Here is an 18470-nt window from a genome sequence, read left to right on the forward strand (position 1 = left end):
GCACAGAGGTGTAAAAAGGGGCGTGGCCTCATTACACCTCTCTGCAACACAGCCCCCTGGCGCATACTGGAGGTTCCTGGTGGGCTAGTTGGCCCCCAGTATTGAAGGGGAATTCGTTCCCCCTCTGCAAATGCGCCAGGGGGCGCGTTTGCAGAGTGATCAAAGGACGGGGCGTGGCCTTCTCCGCATTCCCGTTTTAAAAAAAATATTTCTTTTTAAGAAGGGGGGCTGTGTAGCCCCCCTTCTTTTTCTTATTTTTTTGGCCCTGGGGACCCCATCCCCCAGGGCCTGCCCCCAATTTGTGGGAAAAAATCAGGAAGGGGGCCGCGTGGCCCCCCTCCCGAGGCCATAATTTGCCCCGGGGACCCCATCCCCCGGGGCCTGGCCTCCGTTGGGGGCCGTGGGGGGGTCCCCAATCCCCCCACGGCCCTGCCGGCTCCCCGGGAGCCGGCATTGCTTTTCTACATAGGGAGCAGCTAACATGCTGCTCCCCATGTGGAAAAGCAATCGTCTTTGGTATTTGGAAGAGAGATCAGGTTTCCTGGTCTCTCTTCCAAATACCAAAGCAGTTTGCTATGGCAGGATGGGAGCTGCGAGGCTCCCAACCTGCCATAGCAAACAGCAGTGTCCTGGGGGTGGGCACCCCGGGACACTGCAGGAGCCGGCCCTGGGGGGTGGCGGTCCCCAGGGCCATCTTTGACTCCAGGAGGGGGGCCGCGCGGCCCCCTCCCACTGAATTTAAAGCCCCGGGGGGTGGTGGTCCCCGGGGCTTGGGGGTCCGTAACGGACCCCCAATTTTACATAATTAGTGCCCCGCGGAGGTGGCGGTCCCTGGGGCGTGTGTGGGGGGCTCGAGTCCCCCCACACAGGTTTTTATTTAAAAAAACAAGCCCCGGGGGGTGGCTGTCCCCGGGGCTGCAGGGGGGCCATGAGCCCCCCCGCATACAATAAACTAAAGCCCCGGGGGGTGGCGGTCCCCGGGGCTGGGGGACCCCTCTGGGCCCCCCATTATAATAAAGAAATTGCCCCCGGGACTTGGCCCCCCCGGGGGCTAAATCAAAACGGAGCGCGGGAGCCCGCGCTTCGCTTTTTTTTTCATTAGCGGGATGCACGGACCCTAAGAGCATCCCGCAATTTTTTTTGTAAAAAAAAAAAAAATTTTGGGGGGGGCCTTGGGGGTCCTTGTGGGACCCCCTGAGCAGGCCTAGGGGGTCAGGGTGTTTCTACCCTGCCCCCTTCTCGCGTTTTGCGCCTTTTTTTTGTGCTTTCTTGTGCCTCGGTTCTACCGAGGCACAAGATGGCTGCCAACACTTCCTGATTCAGAGTGTTGGCAGCCAATTAGCATTCAGCGCGCGATCGGGAGGGTGCGCGCTTGGTTCGGGGAGGGTGCGCTTACGGTGCGGGTAGGGTCCGCGGATCCTCCCCGGCCATAGATATTTATGTACTTTTAACTCTAATTTTCCCAGGAACTACAGAACGGATTTACACCATTTAAGCAAAAGGCACGAGTCTGAACTGAGGACTACCTCTTTGCCAAATTTGGTTTAATTCCGTTCAGCAGTTCGGGCTGTAGCTGCGACAACAGATCCTATGGGAAATTGCATGGGGAAAACGCGTTTTGGGACCCCCTTTTTTCTCGGCCCCCGCTTGATGAATCACCACAAAACTTTCAGGGTAGGAGCGGAGTGGAGCTGGCCAAAAGTTTGGAAAAATTTGCAAAGATTCGTCAATCGGCGCCAACGTTATCCCAAATAGAATGTTGCGGATTTCCTATGGAAAATAGGTCCTAACTCCAGTAGATAATATATATATATATATATATATATATATATATATATATATATATATATATATATATATATATATATATATATATATATATATGTATATATATGTAGGTAGTTATAGTTAGGACCTATTTTCCATCGGAAATTCACAACATTCTATTTCCAATAACTTTGGTGCCGGTTGATGAATCTTCGTGAAATTTTCAAAACTCGTGGGGCGCTCCGGTTCGCTCCTATCCTGAAAGTTTTGGGGTGACTCGGCATTCGGGGGCCGAGAAAAAATGGGGATCCTAAAACATGTTTTCCCCATGCAATTTCCCACAGGAAACTTTAGACACGGCTACAGTCCGAACTGCTGAACGGACTTACGCCAAATTTGGCAAAGAGGTAGCCCTTGGTTCAGAAAGAACCCATTTTGTTAAATGGTGTAAATCCGTTCAGTAGTTGCTGAGAAAATCAAAAGTAAAAACACATATATATCTATGGCCGCGCAGGATCCGCGCACCCTCCCGATCCTGAGCTTTATGCTAATTGGCTGTCAACACTCCAAACCAGGAAGTGTTGGCAGCCATCTTGTGCCTCGGTAGAACTGAGGCACAAGAAATCACACAAGTGCGCAAAATGCAAAAAGGGGGCAGGATAGAAACACCCTGACCCCTTAGGCCTGCTTAGAAAATGTTTTTTAAATCGGCAAAATCCATGCAGGGTGCGCGGATGCTGCAGAGAAAAAAACAACAACAAAGCGCGGGATTTGGCCCACCCGGGGGCTTGAGCCTGTGATGACAATGGCAACCCTTTATTGGGTTTTAATTAGGGGCGCCCACACAAGGGCTGCTCGGAGTGGCAGATTTTCACGCCTCTGCCAATTCACTGGCATGTTTGGAGAGTTGCTCCACTACTTGATGTATTCGCTAATAATTAGCCCCTGGTGGGCAAAGTCCCGGGGGCAATTTTTTTACTATAATGTGGGGCCCCGGGACTTTCATTACATATGTGGGGGGGGCTCAAACCCCCCCACACGCCCTGGGGACCGCCCCCTCCCCGAGGCTCTAAATATTAAAATTGGGGGGTCTGTGACGGATCCCCCAGCCCCGGGGACCACCACCTCCCGGGGCTTTGTAAATTGTGGGAGGGGGGCTACGCAGCCCCCCTCCTGGAGCCTTGTCATGGCCCTGGGGACCGCCACCCCCCAGGGCCGGCTCCTGCAGTGTCCCGGGGTGCCCACCCCCAGAACAGTGTAGTTTGCTATGGCAGGGCGGGAGCCTCGCGGATCCCGCCCTGCCATAGCAAACTCTGCTTTGGTATTTGGAAGAGAGAGCAGGAAACCTGCTCTCTGTTCCAAATACCAAAGCAGATTGCTTTTCCACACGGAGAGCTACATCTTAGTAGCTCCCTGTGTGGAAAAGCAATGCCGGCTCCCGCAGGAGGCGGGGAGCCGGGGGGACCGTGGGAGGATTGGGGACACCCCCACAGTCCCCAGCGGAGAGGACCAGCCCTAGGGGATGGGGTCCCGGGGCTATTAGTGGCCCAGGAGGGGGGCCCCCTCCCCAAATATCGATAATTTAAGGAAAATAACTAAAAAGGAAAGGCCGGCCCCGGGGGATGGGGTCCCTGGGGCCATAAATGGCCAGAGGAGGGGGGCCACGCAGCCCCCCTCCAATTACATTAAATTTAAAAAAAAGGCCATGCCCCGGGGGATGGGTTCACCGGGGCCGAAATGGCCTCGTGAGGGGGGCCACGCGGCCCCCTTACAAATGATTTTATGTAAAAAAATATAGGGAACAGGCCCTGGGGGATGGGGTCCCCAGGGCCAAAAAATTAGGAAAAGAAGGGCGGCCACACAGCCCCCCTTCTTAAAAAAAGAAAAGAAAAAAAAAGACCGGAGATGGGGAACTAATTCCTCTTGAATAACGGTGGTCCCTGGTGGTCAACTATCCCACCTGGAACCTCCAGTATGCACCAGGGAGCTGCGTTGCTGAGAGGTGTTCTCAGGCCACGCCCCTTTTTACACCTCTCTGCAACACAACTCTGTGGCACTTAATGGAGGTACCTGGTGGGCTAGTTGCACCCCAGGGACCCTCAGGATTCAAGGGGGCGCGTTTGCACAGTGGTGAAGGGAGGGGGCGGGGCTTGAGGTGACATGTGTGCAAACACGCCCTGTGGCGTGTTTTAAGTTGGGGAATTAATTCCTCTTCAATCCTGAGGGTCCCTGGGGGCCAACTAGCCCACCAGGTACCTCCTATAAGCACCATGAGCCACTTGTAGCCCCCAATCTCCGCACGGTCCCGCTGGCTCCCCGCGTCCCTCGGGAGCCGGCATTGCTTTTCCACATTGGGAGCTGCTAAGATGCAGCTCCCTGTGTGGAAAAGCAATTTGGTTTGCATTTTGAAAGAGAGAGCAGGTTTTCCTGCTCTCTCTTTCAAAATGTAAACCAAGTTTGCTATGGCAGGGCGGGAGCCGCGAGGCTCCTGCCCTGCCATAGCAAACTACAGTGTCCCGAGGTGGGCACCCCGGGACACTGCAGGAGCCGGCCCTGGGGGGTGGCGGTCCCCAGGGCCATGACAAAGCTCCAGGAGGGGGGCCGCGCAGCCCCCCTCCCACAATTTACAAAACCCCGAGGGGGTGGTGGTCCCCGGGGCTGGGGGGTCCGTCACAGACCCCCACCAATTTTAATATTTATAGCCCCCCCACAGGTTTTTTTTTTAAAGCCCCGGGAGTGTGCCCCCGCAATAACAATTAAGTAGAGCCCTGGGGGTGGCGGTTCCCGGGGCATGGGGGGCATTAGATGTCCCCCCAACATTAAACTAAGAAGCCCTGGGGGGCAGTGTGCCCCCCACAATCACAATTAAGCTTCGTTTTTTTTTTCGCGGCTGGATCCGCGGATCGTCCGCGGATTTTCCCATTTTAAAAAAAAAAGAATTATTTTTGTGGGACCCCCTAAGCAGGCCTAGGGGGTCAGGGTGTTTCTACCCTGCCCCCTTTTTGCGTTTTGTGCACTTGTATGACTGATTTCTTGTGCCTCGGTTCTACTGAGGCACAAGATGGCTGCCAACACTTCCTGGTTTGGAGTGTTGACAGCCAATTAGCATATAGCTCGTGATCGGGAGGGAGCGCGGATCCTCCGCGGCCATAGATATATATGTGTTTTTACTTTTGATTTTCTCAGTAACTACTGAACGGATTGACACCATTTAACAAAAAGTGTTCTTTCTGAACCAAGAACTACCTCTTTGCCAAATTTGGTGTAATTCCGTTCAGCAGTTCGGGCTGTAGCGTGTCTAAAGTTTCCTATGGAAAATTGCATGGGAAAACATGTTTTGGGACCCCACTTTTTTCTCAGCCTCCGCTTACCGAATCACCCCGAAACTTTCAGGATAGAAGCGGACCTGAGCGCCCCACAAGCTTTGAAAATTTCGCGAAGATTCATCAACCGGCGCCAAAGTTATTGGAAATAGAATGTTGTGAATTTCCTATGGAAAATAGGTCCTAACTATAACTATCTACTGGCGACCGCCAGTAGATAATACATATATATATGTGGCAGAGGTGCAACTAGAGCCGAATTTCGGGTGGGGGGGCTGATTCTTCCAGCAAAAAGTAGAGTGGAGATGCAGGGTCTCTAAGAAGAGGTGAAAAACAACAAAGCCTCGTTAACAAGTAAAATGGTCTTTTAAAGACGTGTGAAGTACTCGGGTGCGGCTGTGTGTGTGCCTGGGAAGCTGTCTCAGGCCTGGCTGCCACACATGACGGGGGGGCTGAAGCCCTTTGAGCCTAATGGGCGTTGCGCATCTGATATGTGGTTACACCCCCCCAGGGTAACCACAAACTGTCCTAAAAAGGTTTTGGGGTTCATAGGGGGGTCAGCCTAAGTCCAAGAGGGCCTACCCCCTGACAGTTTGATTCTTTAAAAAAATATATATACTTCCATTACAAATTCCTCGGGGGAGCACAATTGCCCCTCCACGGGTAAAGAACATATTTAAAAAAAAGATTACAAATTATTGTCCCCTGGTTGGGGGCTGATGGCACAAGGGCCGACCTCATAAACATTCCCTGGTGGCCTAGTGGGTATCCTGCCTTTAGATTGTGGCGCGATCGTGATCCACAGCCTGGAAACCGTATCAGGGAGGCCTACTTTGAAAGGGGAGAATCTCCCCTTTGAAACAAGGCCTCCCTTAAACCTGCGGAGGTCTTTTGGACCATTTGTTCACCACAGGACTGGGAGAGGAAGCATACTTGCTCCTTCGGACTGCTCCGGTGGGGAAACTGTGAGTCAGCATGCCTCCAGGGGTGCTGATGTCACAGATGGGCAGGAGGGGGGGCGGGGCTAAGGTGGAAGTGATTCAATGTCTCCCCCGCCCTTTACATTAAAAAAAGGAATCCTCCGGTGCTTGCATTGGAGGATCCTTTTGAGCCCTCCACTGTCCCGCAGACACACTGGGAAGGGTGTGCAGGTTTCAGCCATTGTCCGACACCTGTACGCTGTGGGTTAATAGAGAGGTTGCGTTGATAGGTTTTCCCTTCCTAACATCGATGAAATCATATCGGTGATAGCAGGTAACATTGGATCTAACATCAGCCTACCATCAAGTTGAGCTAGACAAGTCCCTACAAGATTGAACTGCTTTCATCACACCTGTAGGGGCACTTAAATGTTTGAGAATTGCTTTTGGATTGAACTTAGAGGCCTCTGTATTTCAGAGAGTCATGTCTTCTGTGCTTAAAGAGGTCTCTGGGGTAAGATGCTATTAAGATACTGTTTTGTTTTTTGGATTTACAAGGGAGGGGTATTACTCCAGGGTGCATATTATTTTGGGGAAAAATTGGATAGCAGAATTGACCTTGGGGAGATACAAATGTATGTTTTACGTGCAGGCTGTCAATTATTTAGGTCATCATATTTTAGGAAAAGGTGTGTCTCCTAAAAAGAATTGGTTCGAGACTAGTGATAAATTAAAAGAACCTTGTAACAAAGATGAACTGGTTTCTTTCCAAGGTATGATAAACTTACTACTGTAAATTTATACCATGTTATGGGGAAAAAATGGTGCATTTAAGGAAGTTGTCAGGCAAGAAGGTTGAGTTTGAGTGGGATTTAATTTTCCACAAAGAATTAATTTCGGTGAAGGATGATCTTAAGAATGCTCCTTGTTTACAAGTGTTTGTACTTGGTGAGTAGACATGCATATTGATAGATGCTAGTGCCAAGAGAGTTGAAGCAATGTTAGTTCAAAAAAAGGTGTAGAGTTGAGCATTTTATTGCTTGTGGCTCTCAGTGCCTAAAGGAATCTGAGTTTAATTATTGAAAAGGAGGTGTTAGCAATCTATTGGGCGCTGGGAAGTTCAGAAATCTGGGATATGGAATGAAACTTAAGTTACTGTTGGATCACAAGCCTTTGAAAGAGGTTTTTCAAAAAAAGGTTTGAATACCATCTCTTCAAGAATTAGGAGATGGGTCATTTCTCTACAAGAATATTGTTCTCTTTTCAATATATTTCTGGGGTAAACAATTGGTTGGCAGATTGTTCATCGTGTTTGGTGGATGTGGATGAGGTTGAGGAAAATCTAGACACATTCTTGGAAAATGAGTTGAGTGTATGTGAAGTCATTTTGGGAACCACAAGAGAAGATGAGTGGAAGGCTGAAGTAGACAAGGGTCAGTTGATCTCTAGAGTGACTAAGTTGTTATTAGCTGAAAAATGTAAATTACTAGATAAGCCTTGGTACATGATTACAGATGAATTATCTGTGAGAAATAAAACGCTCACTCGAGGAACAAAACTTGTGCCACTAGTTAGTTTGCTTGGTAAATTGCTTAACTATGCACTTGAAGGGCACATGGGTATTGGTAAAACTCAGGAAAGGTTAAGGGTACATTTTTGGTGGCCAGGCATGGATACAGAAGTGGAAAGACTGGTGAGAAATTGTATACAGTGCAGAGTGAGCAATTACATTTTGAGAAATATACAAATGCTCATGGTATGTAGAGGGCTTCCGAAATTCCCATGGGATAAGGTTGCTGTTGATATTATGGGACCATTACACAGTGACATTACACATTGACTATCACACTCCAGAGCTCATAGTGATAATAGATTTACATTCTAGATGGACAGAAGTTACAAGAGCTAAAGATGTTTCCACTACAATTGTGATAACATTTTTGGAGAAATATTCAAGAGGAAAAGTTACCCCAATTCTATTTTAACTGACAGTTAGGAAGTTCTGTATATAACCCAGAAACAAATGGTGCTGTCAAGAGGATTAACAAAACCTTAAAGGAGAGCAACAATTTGAATTGGAGGATAGTCCTGCAGGACAGAATAACAGCGTATTGAATGTACCTTCATACTACTACTGAAAAAACATCATTTGAACTTTTTAAAGAAAGACTGACAAATTCTAATTAGTGTCCAGGGTGGATGAGATGGGCTAAAGGCTTAAAGTACAATGTAGTTGGTGAATGGAAATGTAAATAACTAAGACACCAAGGGGCATATTATCAAGACAGGCCAATGTTAGATGTGAAGGACATCTAACCTGAGCTTCAATTGGAATTCCATAGAGCATATTATCAAGCCCATTATCGCCGTTTTAGCTGCAGTTTTCTGACGCTAAAGCGGCGATAATTTTATCGCCTGTCTTGATAATATGCCCCTAAGAGTGCAGGAAAGAATATTTTGATAGAAGGAAATGTGTAGTTTATTATCAAGTTGCCCTGAGGGATGTGGTAAAGATAAGAGCACAGGTGGGGTGTCAGCATGGTCCAAGTACTCAGGAAAGAGGAAGGTGATGAAATTGTTCAAGCATGCCATTAATACAGACGATGGAAGGACTGGAACAAGAGTCGAGTTGTGTTCCTTCAGCCTCAGTGTGGCATTGTTTTACGTGCAGGCTGTCAATTATTTAGGTCATCATATTTTAGGAAAAGGCGTGTCTCCTAAAAAGAATTGGTTCGAGACTAGTGATAAATTAAAAGAACCTTGTAACAAAGATGAACTGGTTTCTTTCCAAGGTATGATAAACTTACTACTGTAAATTTATACCATGTTATGGGGAAAAAATGGTGCATTTAAGGAAGTTGTCAGGCAAGAAGGTTGAGTTTGAGTGGGATTTAATTTTCCACAAAGAATTAATTTCTGTGAAGGATGATCTTAAGAATGCTCCTTGTTTACAAGTGTTTGTACTTGGTGAGTAGACATGCATATTGATAGATGCTAGTGCCAAGAGAGTTGAAGCAATGTTAGTTCAAAAAAAGGTGTAGAGTTGAGCATTTTATTGCTTGTGGCTCTCAGTGCCTAAAGGAATCTGAGTTTAATTATTGAAAAGGAGGTGTTAGCAATCTATTGGGCGCTGGGAAGTTCAGAAATCTGGGATATGGAATGAAACTTAAGTTACTGTTGGATCACAAGCCTTTGAAAGAGGTTTTTCAAAAAAAGGTTTGAATACCATCTCTTCAAGAATTAGGAGATGGGTCATTTCTCTACAAGAATATTGTTCTCTTTTCAATATATTTCTGGGGTAAACAATTGGTTGGCAGATTGTTCATCGTGTTTGGTGGATGTGGATGAGGTTGAGGAAAATCTAGACACATTCTTGGAAAATGAGTTGAGTGTATGTGAAGTCATTTTGGGAACCACAAGAGAAGATGAGTGGAAGGCTGAAGTAGACAAGGGTCAGTTGATCTCTAGAGTGACTAAGTTGTTATTAGCTGAAAAATGTAAATTACTAGATAAGCCTTGGTACATGATTACAGATGAATTATCTGTGAGAAATAAAACGCTCACTCGAGGAACAAAACTTGTGCCACTAGTTAGTTTGCTTGGTAAATTGCTTAACTATGCACTTGAAGGGCACATGGGTATTGGTAAAACTCAGGAAAGGTTAAGGGTACATTTTTGGTGGCCAGGCATGGATACAGAAGTGGAAAGACTGGTGAGAAATTGTATACAGTGCAGAGTGAGCAATTACATTTTGAGAAATATACAAATGCTCATGGTATGTAGAGGGCTTCCGAAATTCCCATGGGATAAGGTTGCTGTTGATATTATGGGACCATTACACAGTGACATTACACATTGACTATCACACTCCAGAGCTCATAGTGATAATAGATTTACATTCTAGATGGACAGAAGTTACAAGAGCTAAAGATGTTTCCACTACAATTGTGATAACATTTTTGGAGAAATATTCAAGAGGAAAAGTTACCCCAATTCTATTTTAACTGACAGTTAGGAAGTTCTGTATATAACCCAGAAACAAATGGTGCTGTCAAGAGGATTAACAAAACCTTAAAGGAGAGCAACAATTTGAATTGGAGGATAGTCCTGCAGGACAGAATAACAGCGTATTGAATGTACCTTCATACTACTACTGAAAAAACATCATTTGAACTTTTTAAAGAAAGACTGACAAATTCTAATTAGTGTCCAGGGTGGATGAGATGGACTAAAGGCTTAAAGTACAATGTAGTTGGTGAATGGAAATGTAAATAACTAAGACACCAAGGGGCATATTATCAAGACAGGCCAATGTTAGATGTGAAGGACATCTAACCTGAGCTTCAATTGGAATTCCATAGAGCATATTATCAAGCCCATTATCGCCGTTTTAGCTGCAGTTTTCTGACGCTAAAGCGGCGATAATTTTATCGCCTGTCTTGATAATATGCCCCTAAGAGTGCAGGAAAGAATATTTTGATAGAAGGAAATGTGTAGTTTATTATCAAGTTGCCCTGAGGGATGTGGTAAAGATAAGAGCACAGGTGGGGTGTCAGCATGGTCCAAGTACTCAGGAAAGAGGAAGGTGATGAAATTGTTCAAGCATGCCATTAATACAGACGATGGAAGGACTGGAACAAGAGTCGAGTTGTGTTCCTTCAGCCTCAGTGTGGCATTGTCGATCATCAGAATGGGTGTGCTCATTCTGCTAATAATGAATCCGCTGCATTCATAGGGAATTACATCAGAGTTCCATAAGAGAAAGAAGAGTAAGAACACGTAAAATGCCAATGCACATGGTGGATTATCTGTGTAACTTGTAAGTTTCTCTTTCTTTGGTGAGTTAGGCTATGCTATATGTAAAGTGAGTTTTAGAGTTTATCTTCTTTTCTAAAAGGGGGAGAAGTGTAGTATGAAATAGGGATGTTCTGTCATAGAACCTTATCTACTCTGTGCTTAAGGGAATGTGGGGATTCTACGGGTGACAATAACAATTTTATTAATAATAATAATAATAATAATAATGTCATTTGTACAGTACATGGCTACTTTGCACCAAAGTGTCCCAGCGCTAGATAAAGTGACCCATATCCCCACAAAAAGATTATAGATGAAACCTGACACATTATGCTAACCTAAACTGCCAAGTCTTTAACTTTTTGTGGCACAGTAGTTCTGAAGGTTCCTGTCTAAGCAGCAAAGGCAGGGTGTTCCATCATTTGACTGTTAGAAAACTGAAGGAGCAACCTTCAATCTGTGCCTTTTTAACAATAGGAACTAATGCTAGCAAAAACCCGGAAGATCTTAGCTTTCTAGTAGGTACATAGGGCTTAAAGAAGGGGTGCAAGTAGCCGGGGCCCTTGTTCCAGAGGATCTTCTGACAGTAGCACATAGCTTTAAAAGTAAGTCGTTTCTCAAGTGGCAGCCATTGCAAGTTTGAAAGAAGAGAGCCCAAAGAAGACCGCCTAGGGAGATTCAATAGCAGGCGAACTACCGCATTTTGTACACGCTAAAGTCTCATCAACCGAGACTGCGTAACTCTCAGATAAAGGGCATTACAGTAGTCTAGGCTTAAAATGACCAAGGAGCGAACTACTGTCTTTCTGGCAACCTCAGTGAGGAGTTCAAGAATCTTGCTAAGGGATTTTAAGATCCCAAAGCACTTACCTACAAGGGCTGTGATCTGACTATCAAAGGAAAGCTTGGTATCGAACCAGGTGCAGAGGTTCTTGACTTTCAGCTTGGGCAGAGGTAGAGGGCCAAGCACGTCTGGCCACCAGGCAGAGGACCAGATAGATGGCTGGTTACCCAAGATAAGGACTTTTTCCAGCATTTAGCTTGAGACAACTAAGGTTCATCCACTGGGTCACCTCCGTCAAACAGGCCCTTAACAGTGCAGCAGTGTCAGTTCCATTCTGTGACAGGGTGATAACCAATTGTGTGTCATTGGTTGACTTGAAAGTGCCTGATGGATGAGGTACAATAATGACCTGCTTCAGCATAAACCCCCTGAGGTTGTCTGTTATTTTGTTTGTGGTGAACACCACACACATCAGCAGCTGCATTATATTTAATAAAAGCATTAGTAAACACAGTAATTGAATTGTGCAGCATGTTCACATGATCTCAGTGGGAGAATAACTTGAGATGTAACCACTACTATGGTGTGCTACCTGTACAGCAGAGATGAATAGCTTGTAACTGGCAAAGATGTTGATGGCTTTTTGAAAACAGGCATAATTTATTTGCATGAGAGACGTATTGCAAGGATTGGATTGGGATCCTTATACTAGGATCATTTTAAGTTACCTAATAATACGAAGTAGAACCGGATGGAGAATTATGAGCATTACATGTAAAGCAAGAGGCTGAAATAAAGAAGTAATGGCATATATATCCCAACTATTGTGGCAGAGTACAGAGAACCATGCCTTGTTTTCATGAATGACTGACTGCCAAAAGAGAATTCCGAGCGCTAGGGCTTGGATGAACAAATTGACCCGGTCATCGCAAGCATGAGGATTAACTTTGACTTAACCCAAGGACCTAATCCCTGTTTGAAATGCTCATGTGAACCGGAAAGATTAGAACATATGATCCCTTTTCTTTTGTTGTGTCATTGGTATATTAGACAGTTCTCTAGTTTCCTTGTCCCATTATCCAAGTTATGGGATAAAGATCTGTAGGGAAGAAAGGTTACCACTTTAGCCTTCCTGGATGCTGACTCACTATGCAGATTTCCATATGTTATCTGTCCGTTAAAATGAGAGAGAAAATGACAATGGAAATTTCAAAATGACTGCTACTTAACAAAGAACTAAAATCATTTGGTTTATTGTTGTAATTTACAATTTTTGGGAAGTCAAAATAAAGTCTAACGTTTCTAGAGAGCTGTCAAACCTATTGACTTGAAAATTATAACTTAATGTCATCATTTCATCGATTAGTCCATAAAGAGATCAACTACATGTTCAAGAAAGATTGTGTGACCATGGTAATTTGGAAATAGGAAAGTGCCTTGCTAGTTTTACTGAAATAGCCAAAATATGTACCTATATGTAAAACCTGTATATTCTGAAGAGAAGTTTCCCCTAACTACTTAACAAATGAAACAATGTTTGTATTGAGCACATACAGGAAAGTGGTATGATCTGGGTTTTTTTTATGTTATATCGTGTTAAGTTCTGAAACAAATTTCTGGATGATTATAGTGAATAGAGTTTTCATACATATCTTTTGTCTTTCAGGATTCCACTCAGTCTTGACCTGGTTGGACGACATTTTTTCTAAGATGGCTTTCTTTGTCCCAGTCCTTTTAACTCTCCTAATCTCTGTTTTGGGGGCACTTTATCTTTTGGGAATGTTTCGTCGGAGAAGACCCAACGAGCCCCCATTGGACAAAGGTGTTATTCCATGGCTTGGTTATGCTTTGGATTTTAGAGATAACAGTGCTCAATTTTTACAAAAGATGCAGAAGAAGCATGGTGATATTTTCACGGCACAGATTGGAGGTTACTACTTCACTTTTCTGATGGACCCTCTGTCTTTTGGGTCAGTGGTGAAGGAGGCACGGTCAAAGCTGGGTTTTGAAGAGTTTGCACATGAATTGGTGGCTAGGGTTTTCGGCTACCATAATATATCCGGTGACCATAAGCATCTCCAGACATCAAGTACGAAATACTTAATGGGGGATGGACTTGTGGTCATGACGCAGGCAATGATGGAGAACTTGCAGAATCTGATGCTTCACAGCATTGGTTCAGGGCAAGGGAAGAGCACCTGGCAGCAAGATGGACTTTTCCATTTCAGCTATAATATTGTTTTTAGGGCTGGATATCTTGCGTTGTTTGGAAATGAGTCGGCAAAGACAGTTGGAAGCATGGAAAAGGCTAAGGAAATGGATCGACTCCACTCAGAGGAACTATTTAATGAGTTCAGAAAGTATGACCGCCTTTTCCCTCGTTTGGCTTACGCCGTTCTACCACCCAAGGATAAAATAGAAGCTGAACGTTTGAAAAGGCACTTCTGGAATAAGCTGTCTGTGAAGAACTGCATGAACAAAGATAATATAAGTGGCTGGATCTCTGATCAACAGCAGTTCAGGGAGGAACTTGGGATGTCAGAGCCCATGCAGGATAGGTTCATGTTCCTCCTGCTTTGGGCGTCACAAGGGAACACTGGGCCTTCTAGTTTCTGGCTTCTCGTTTACTTGATGAAGGATCCAGAAGCAATGAAGGCAGTAAAAGAAGAAATTGACCATGTAATTAAATCATCTGGTCAAACGGTAAAGCCAGGTGGCCCATTACTGAACCTCACTAGGGACATGCTGTTGAAGACACCTGTTCTGGATAGTGCAGTGGAGGAGTCTCTGCGCCTGACAGCTGCTCCAGTTCTGATAAGAGCAGTGTTGGAGGACATGAATCTCAAGATGGCAGATGGTCGAGCGTACGCTATCCGCAAAGGAGACAGAGTTGCCCTGTTCCCTTACATTGCTGTCCAAATGGACCCAGAGGTCCACCACGAACCACATGTTTTCAAGTACAACCGCTTTCTTAATGCTGACGGCACAAAAAAAGTAGATTTCTACAAGAATGGGAAAAAGGTGAAATATTTCACAATGCCTTGGGGTGCAGGAACCACAATTTGTCCTGGTCGTTTCTTTGCCGTAAACGAACTAAAGCAATTTGTATTCCTAATGTTGACCTATTTTGAATTTGAGCTGCTTAACCCTAAAGAGGAAATCCCGCCAATCGACCAAACGCGATGGGGATTTGGTTCCATGCAGCCAACTCATGACATTGAGTTCAGATATCGGCTTCGTTTATAAAGCAAGTATTATTTTGAAAGCTGATTTAGAGAGAAGTCAGATTGTCACTACTGAGATGCAATAGGTTTCTTAAGGAGTCATTAAAAGCCAGAGAGAAATACTGATACATTTTCTATGTGAATGGACTGACATGAACCATTTCTAAGTTACTGAGAAAACAATATTTATATTCCCCCGCATAATCATATTCTCTAAAATGTTAATAAAAAACCTTGAATTTAGAATTATCCAATTCGTTTTTGCTTCTGGTGTTTAAGCTTATGTGTCCAGCTGCCATTGTGAACATGTTCACTCTAGGCCTTCACTGGCATCCCATAGTTAAGAATTTGCTCCACTATTAAAGAACTTTCAACTATGAAAAGAAAGGACTGATCATTTTTTGTTCAGTATATTCAACACACAAGATTGTCTACATTATTAGTTGATATTAAAGGACTGGTCTTATATCAGTAGAAATGATAACTAAGACTTTCATTTCCAGAGTTTATGAACTATCCTGGCATAATACAACTCAGAGAAATGCAGATACATTGAGATTCTCTTTGGTGCAATATTACATTTCCATTCTGTACCCAACAGGTCAGAATTAGGGATATTCCAGTAATACTAGTGAATTTTACCAGTGAAGAACTGTGTTTCCCCTGCACAAGGTGGAATTTATGGAACTAAATAGTAGGTCTTTGCAAAAATGGTGCAAAATGTATAATTCCAATTGATGTGCAAAAACCTATTTGAACCTGATTTAGCCTTACCAGTTCAAATGTAAGGAGGGCCTTAGATGTGGTCTTAAGCTTCGAATGTTTTTGTTTCGTATATAAATTAATTTTTATTTGATATATGTGAAATTGTAAAGTAACATGTCTATTTTTTGTGTTTACCAAATTTTCTGATTTATATGTAGGATTAATAAAGCTGTTGCTACAGGTGTCAGCTTGCTTCCAGAATTCCCACTCTAGCCCTTTAATGGACTACCTGATGGAACATTGGAGAATACAGGACATTGCTTGCTTCTTATCCTCATGGGAGTGCCTGGGAGGTAGGCAAGGTTTCTCAGGCTCTGGATCAAATACCTGCCTTCCTGTACAGCACCTGTGCCTTGGGGGCTGTTGCCACTGTATTCCATTAACACTGGCTCATAAGCTCTTTGTCATTTTCCCTTGTATATGGTATGTTCTTGTGTGTCACTACGATTAGTCACAGTGGGTGGAACTATGGGGAGGGGAGGAAAGAAAGAGGGGTTTCCATACAAAATTTCAAATTTATTTATTATGTTTTGGCTCTCGAAGAGGGCCACATAAACATGTACAGACAAAGCATCACAGTCATCAAAAGTACAAAAATAATAAAAACATAGTATTCGAACCGTGATAGGTACACTGCAAGCCATCAGTCCCACAAGGCCGGGCCGGCACAATCTTCCAGAGAATTTAATAAATAGCTAAAAATCCTTTAAAAAAGTTAAAAACATAAGCACAGAACATTTCATTTGGTGGGCAATAAAGTGCATGAAGAAAATCTTGTAAAGTGACAATGCTGAGGCGTAGACAGATTACTTTAAGCCATCGCTTGCGCAAGCTACGTAACATAGGACAAATCAAAAGTACATGCATACAGTCCTGGTTATTTAATTTACATAGATTGCACAACGGTGAAGTGCCATGCCATTTGGACAGCAACACGTTAAGAGGGATTAAGTCATAACGTAATAAAAACCAAAACCTACGTATCCCATGTGGCAAGTTCCACAGGGCATACGGTTGGGGCTGTTTAAACCTATAGGAGGAGATCAGCGGCTCCACATTCCTTTTATCTCCAACTGTTTTTTTGTCGGATAGAAAACAATACTCCCACGAAGCCTCCTTAAGGACCTGCTTTAACTGCGTGGGAGAATAGGAGAAAAGAGCGCTTTCATCCAGTCTAAGGATTTTCACCGCCCCTCTAAAATTACTAACAAGTTTAGAGAACTCCTTAAAATTGCCCAAAAGTTCATTTTTGAGTAAAACTCGCAGGGTTCCTTCTCTCGCTCTGGCTAAGCTGGCTATCCACCTTATTAAGGCGCATAGCCCCTGAACCCAGGCACTCCTGAGTCCAAAATCCAGCCTGCAGGCAGCCAGTGAACAGGCATTGTTAAGAGTCGAGAGGGATCTTAGGAGTTTTCCCTCAGTCTTGTGGCAAAAGTCCCAATATTTTATCTCTATTATTTCTATACCATACAAGATGGTTGCGGGGATTTTAGCTCTAAATACTTCTAGAAGGCTAGAAAAATGTCTTTTCCCCGTTGCCAGGTATAGGGACTTTAACCCATTGCCATGGGCAAGAGCTTTGCGAGAGCAATGCTCTATATGAAGATTCTCGCTCATATTGGCCGAGAATATTTTCCCTAAAAAAGTATAACAAGTTACGACCTCCAATCTAAGCCCTCCAATAGCCCAACCAAAATTTGTCGAGCGGCATTTCTTCCTACCAGCAATACACATCACTTTACTTTTATTAATATTGATCTTCATATAATGCTCCCCAGCAAAGTCCTGAAGAGCCTGAAGCCGATTTGCCAGACCCACGGGAGTTAAGTCAAGCAATAACACATCATCGGCATACATCAGACAGGCTATTGGCACCCCTCCTATCAACGGTGCGATCCCCTCACTATGGGACACAGCAGCAGGGAGGTCAATTGTGTATAGGGAAAACAGCAGGGGCGCCAATAAGCAGCCCTGTTTAAGGCCATTCTGAGATGGTATTTTGGCCGACAGCCCCCTTTCGCCCCCCATTAAGACCCTGCACCAGGTCTCAGTGTGCAGAGCCCGCACCAATTCCAGCAGGGGAGTAGGGACACCCAGCGTCGCCAATTTTCTCCACAGCGTTCCCCGATCTACTTTATCGAACGCTGTGGAGAAATCAATGAAGGCGGCGTATACAACACCCCCTCTCACCTGGACATATTTATCAGTAATAACCTGAAGGGCTGTCAGGTTGTCCAGAGTGCCATGTTCCCTTCGGAAGCCAGTCTGTTCCAACGGCAAGATGTTGCGCTCCTCGACCCAATCAGAAAGAGATCTCAGGAGGCATTTCGCAAAGACCTTTCCGATGGAGTCGAGGAGCGCAATCATGCGATAGTTACTGGGGCTGTCCCTTGCTCCCTTTTTGAAGATAGGGACCAGAATGCTTCCTCTCCATGATGCAGGGACACGTTTGGAAAGATGGCATGCCATAAACAGGGGGTACAAGATTTTACTCCAGGTTGAAGGGTCTTGTTTTAGGACCGTCATCGGAAGCTCATCCGGTCCCATGGCCCCAGAGGATCGCATATTTTTTATAGCCAACTCGATTTCCTTCTCAGAGGGAAAGAAAACCGAGTCATCAGGGGCAGCATACATGAAATTATCCACACCTGTGGTCCCGTTCCCTGCATATAATTCTCGGATATGAGAGGACCATAGATCTTCTGGTATAGCCATGGGAGTAGGGGAGTGGCGTGTACCACATCCTTTCCCAATTATTGCCCAAAAATCTTTCATGTTGCCATAAGCAGCAGATTCCCTTAATTTAATCCATACTTCATCCTCCCTGTCCCTTTTAATTTTTAGCTTGAGTCTGCTTCTCTTTCTTTTTAACCTAGCGATATCTTTCCCA

The 18470-nt window shown here is 44.7% G+C and overlaps 1 protein-coding gene across 5 annotated transcripts in view; it reads left to right on the forward strand.

Moving 5' to 3' along the window:
* Window positions 1–15767, forward strand: part of LOC146796291 (5-beta-cholestane-3-alpha,7-alpha-diol 12-alpha-hydroxylase-like) — a 94848-nt gene extending 79081 nt beyond the window's left edge. For all 5 annotated transcript variants that reach the window (XM_085628798.1, XM_085628799.1, XM_085628800.1 and 2 more), the window contains one exon: window positions 13258–15767. In XM_085628798.1, the coding sequence (XP_085484924.1) occupies window positions 13302–14837 (1536 nt within the window). In that variant the 5' untranslated portion in view covers window positions 13258–13301 and the 3' untranslated portion in view covers window positions 14838–15767. The remainder of the gene's footprint in view (window positions 1–13257) is intronic.
* The last annotated feature ends 2703 nt before the right edge of the window (window positions 15768–18470 follow it).

This window comes from Triturus cristatus, chromosome 10, assembly GCF_964204655.1.
Source record: "Triturus cristatus chromosome 10, aTriCri1.1, whole genome shotgun sequence".
Lineage (NCBI taxonomy): Eukaryota > Metazoa > Chordata > Amphibia > Caudata > Salamandridae > Triturus > Triturus cristatus.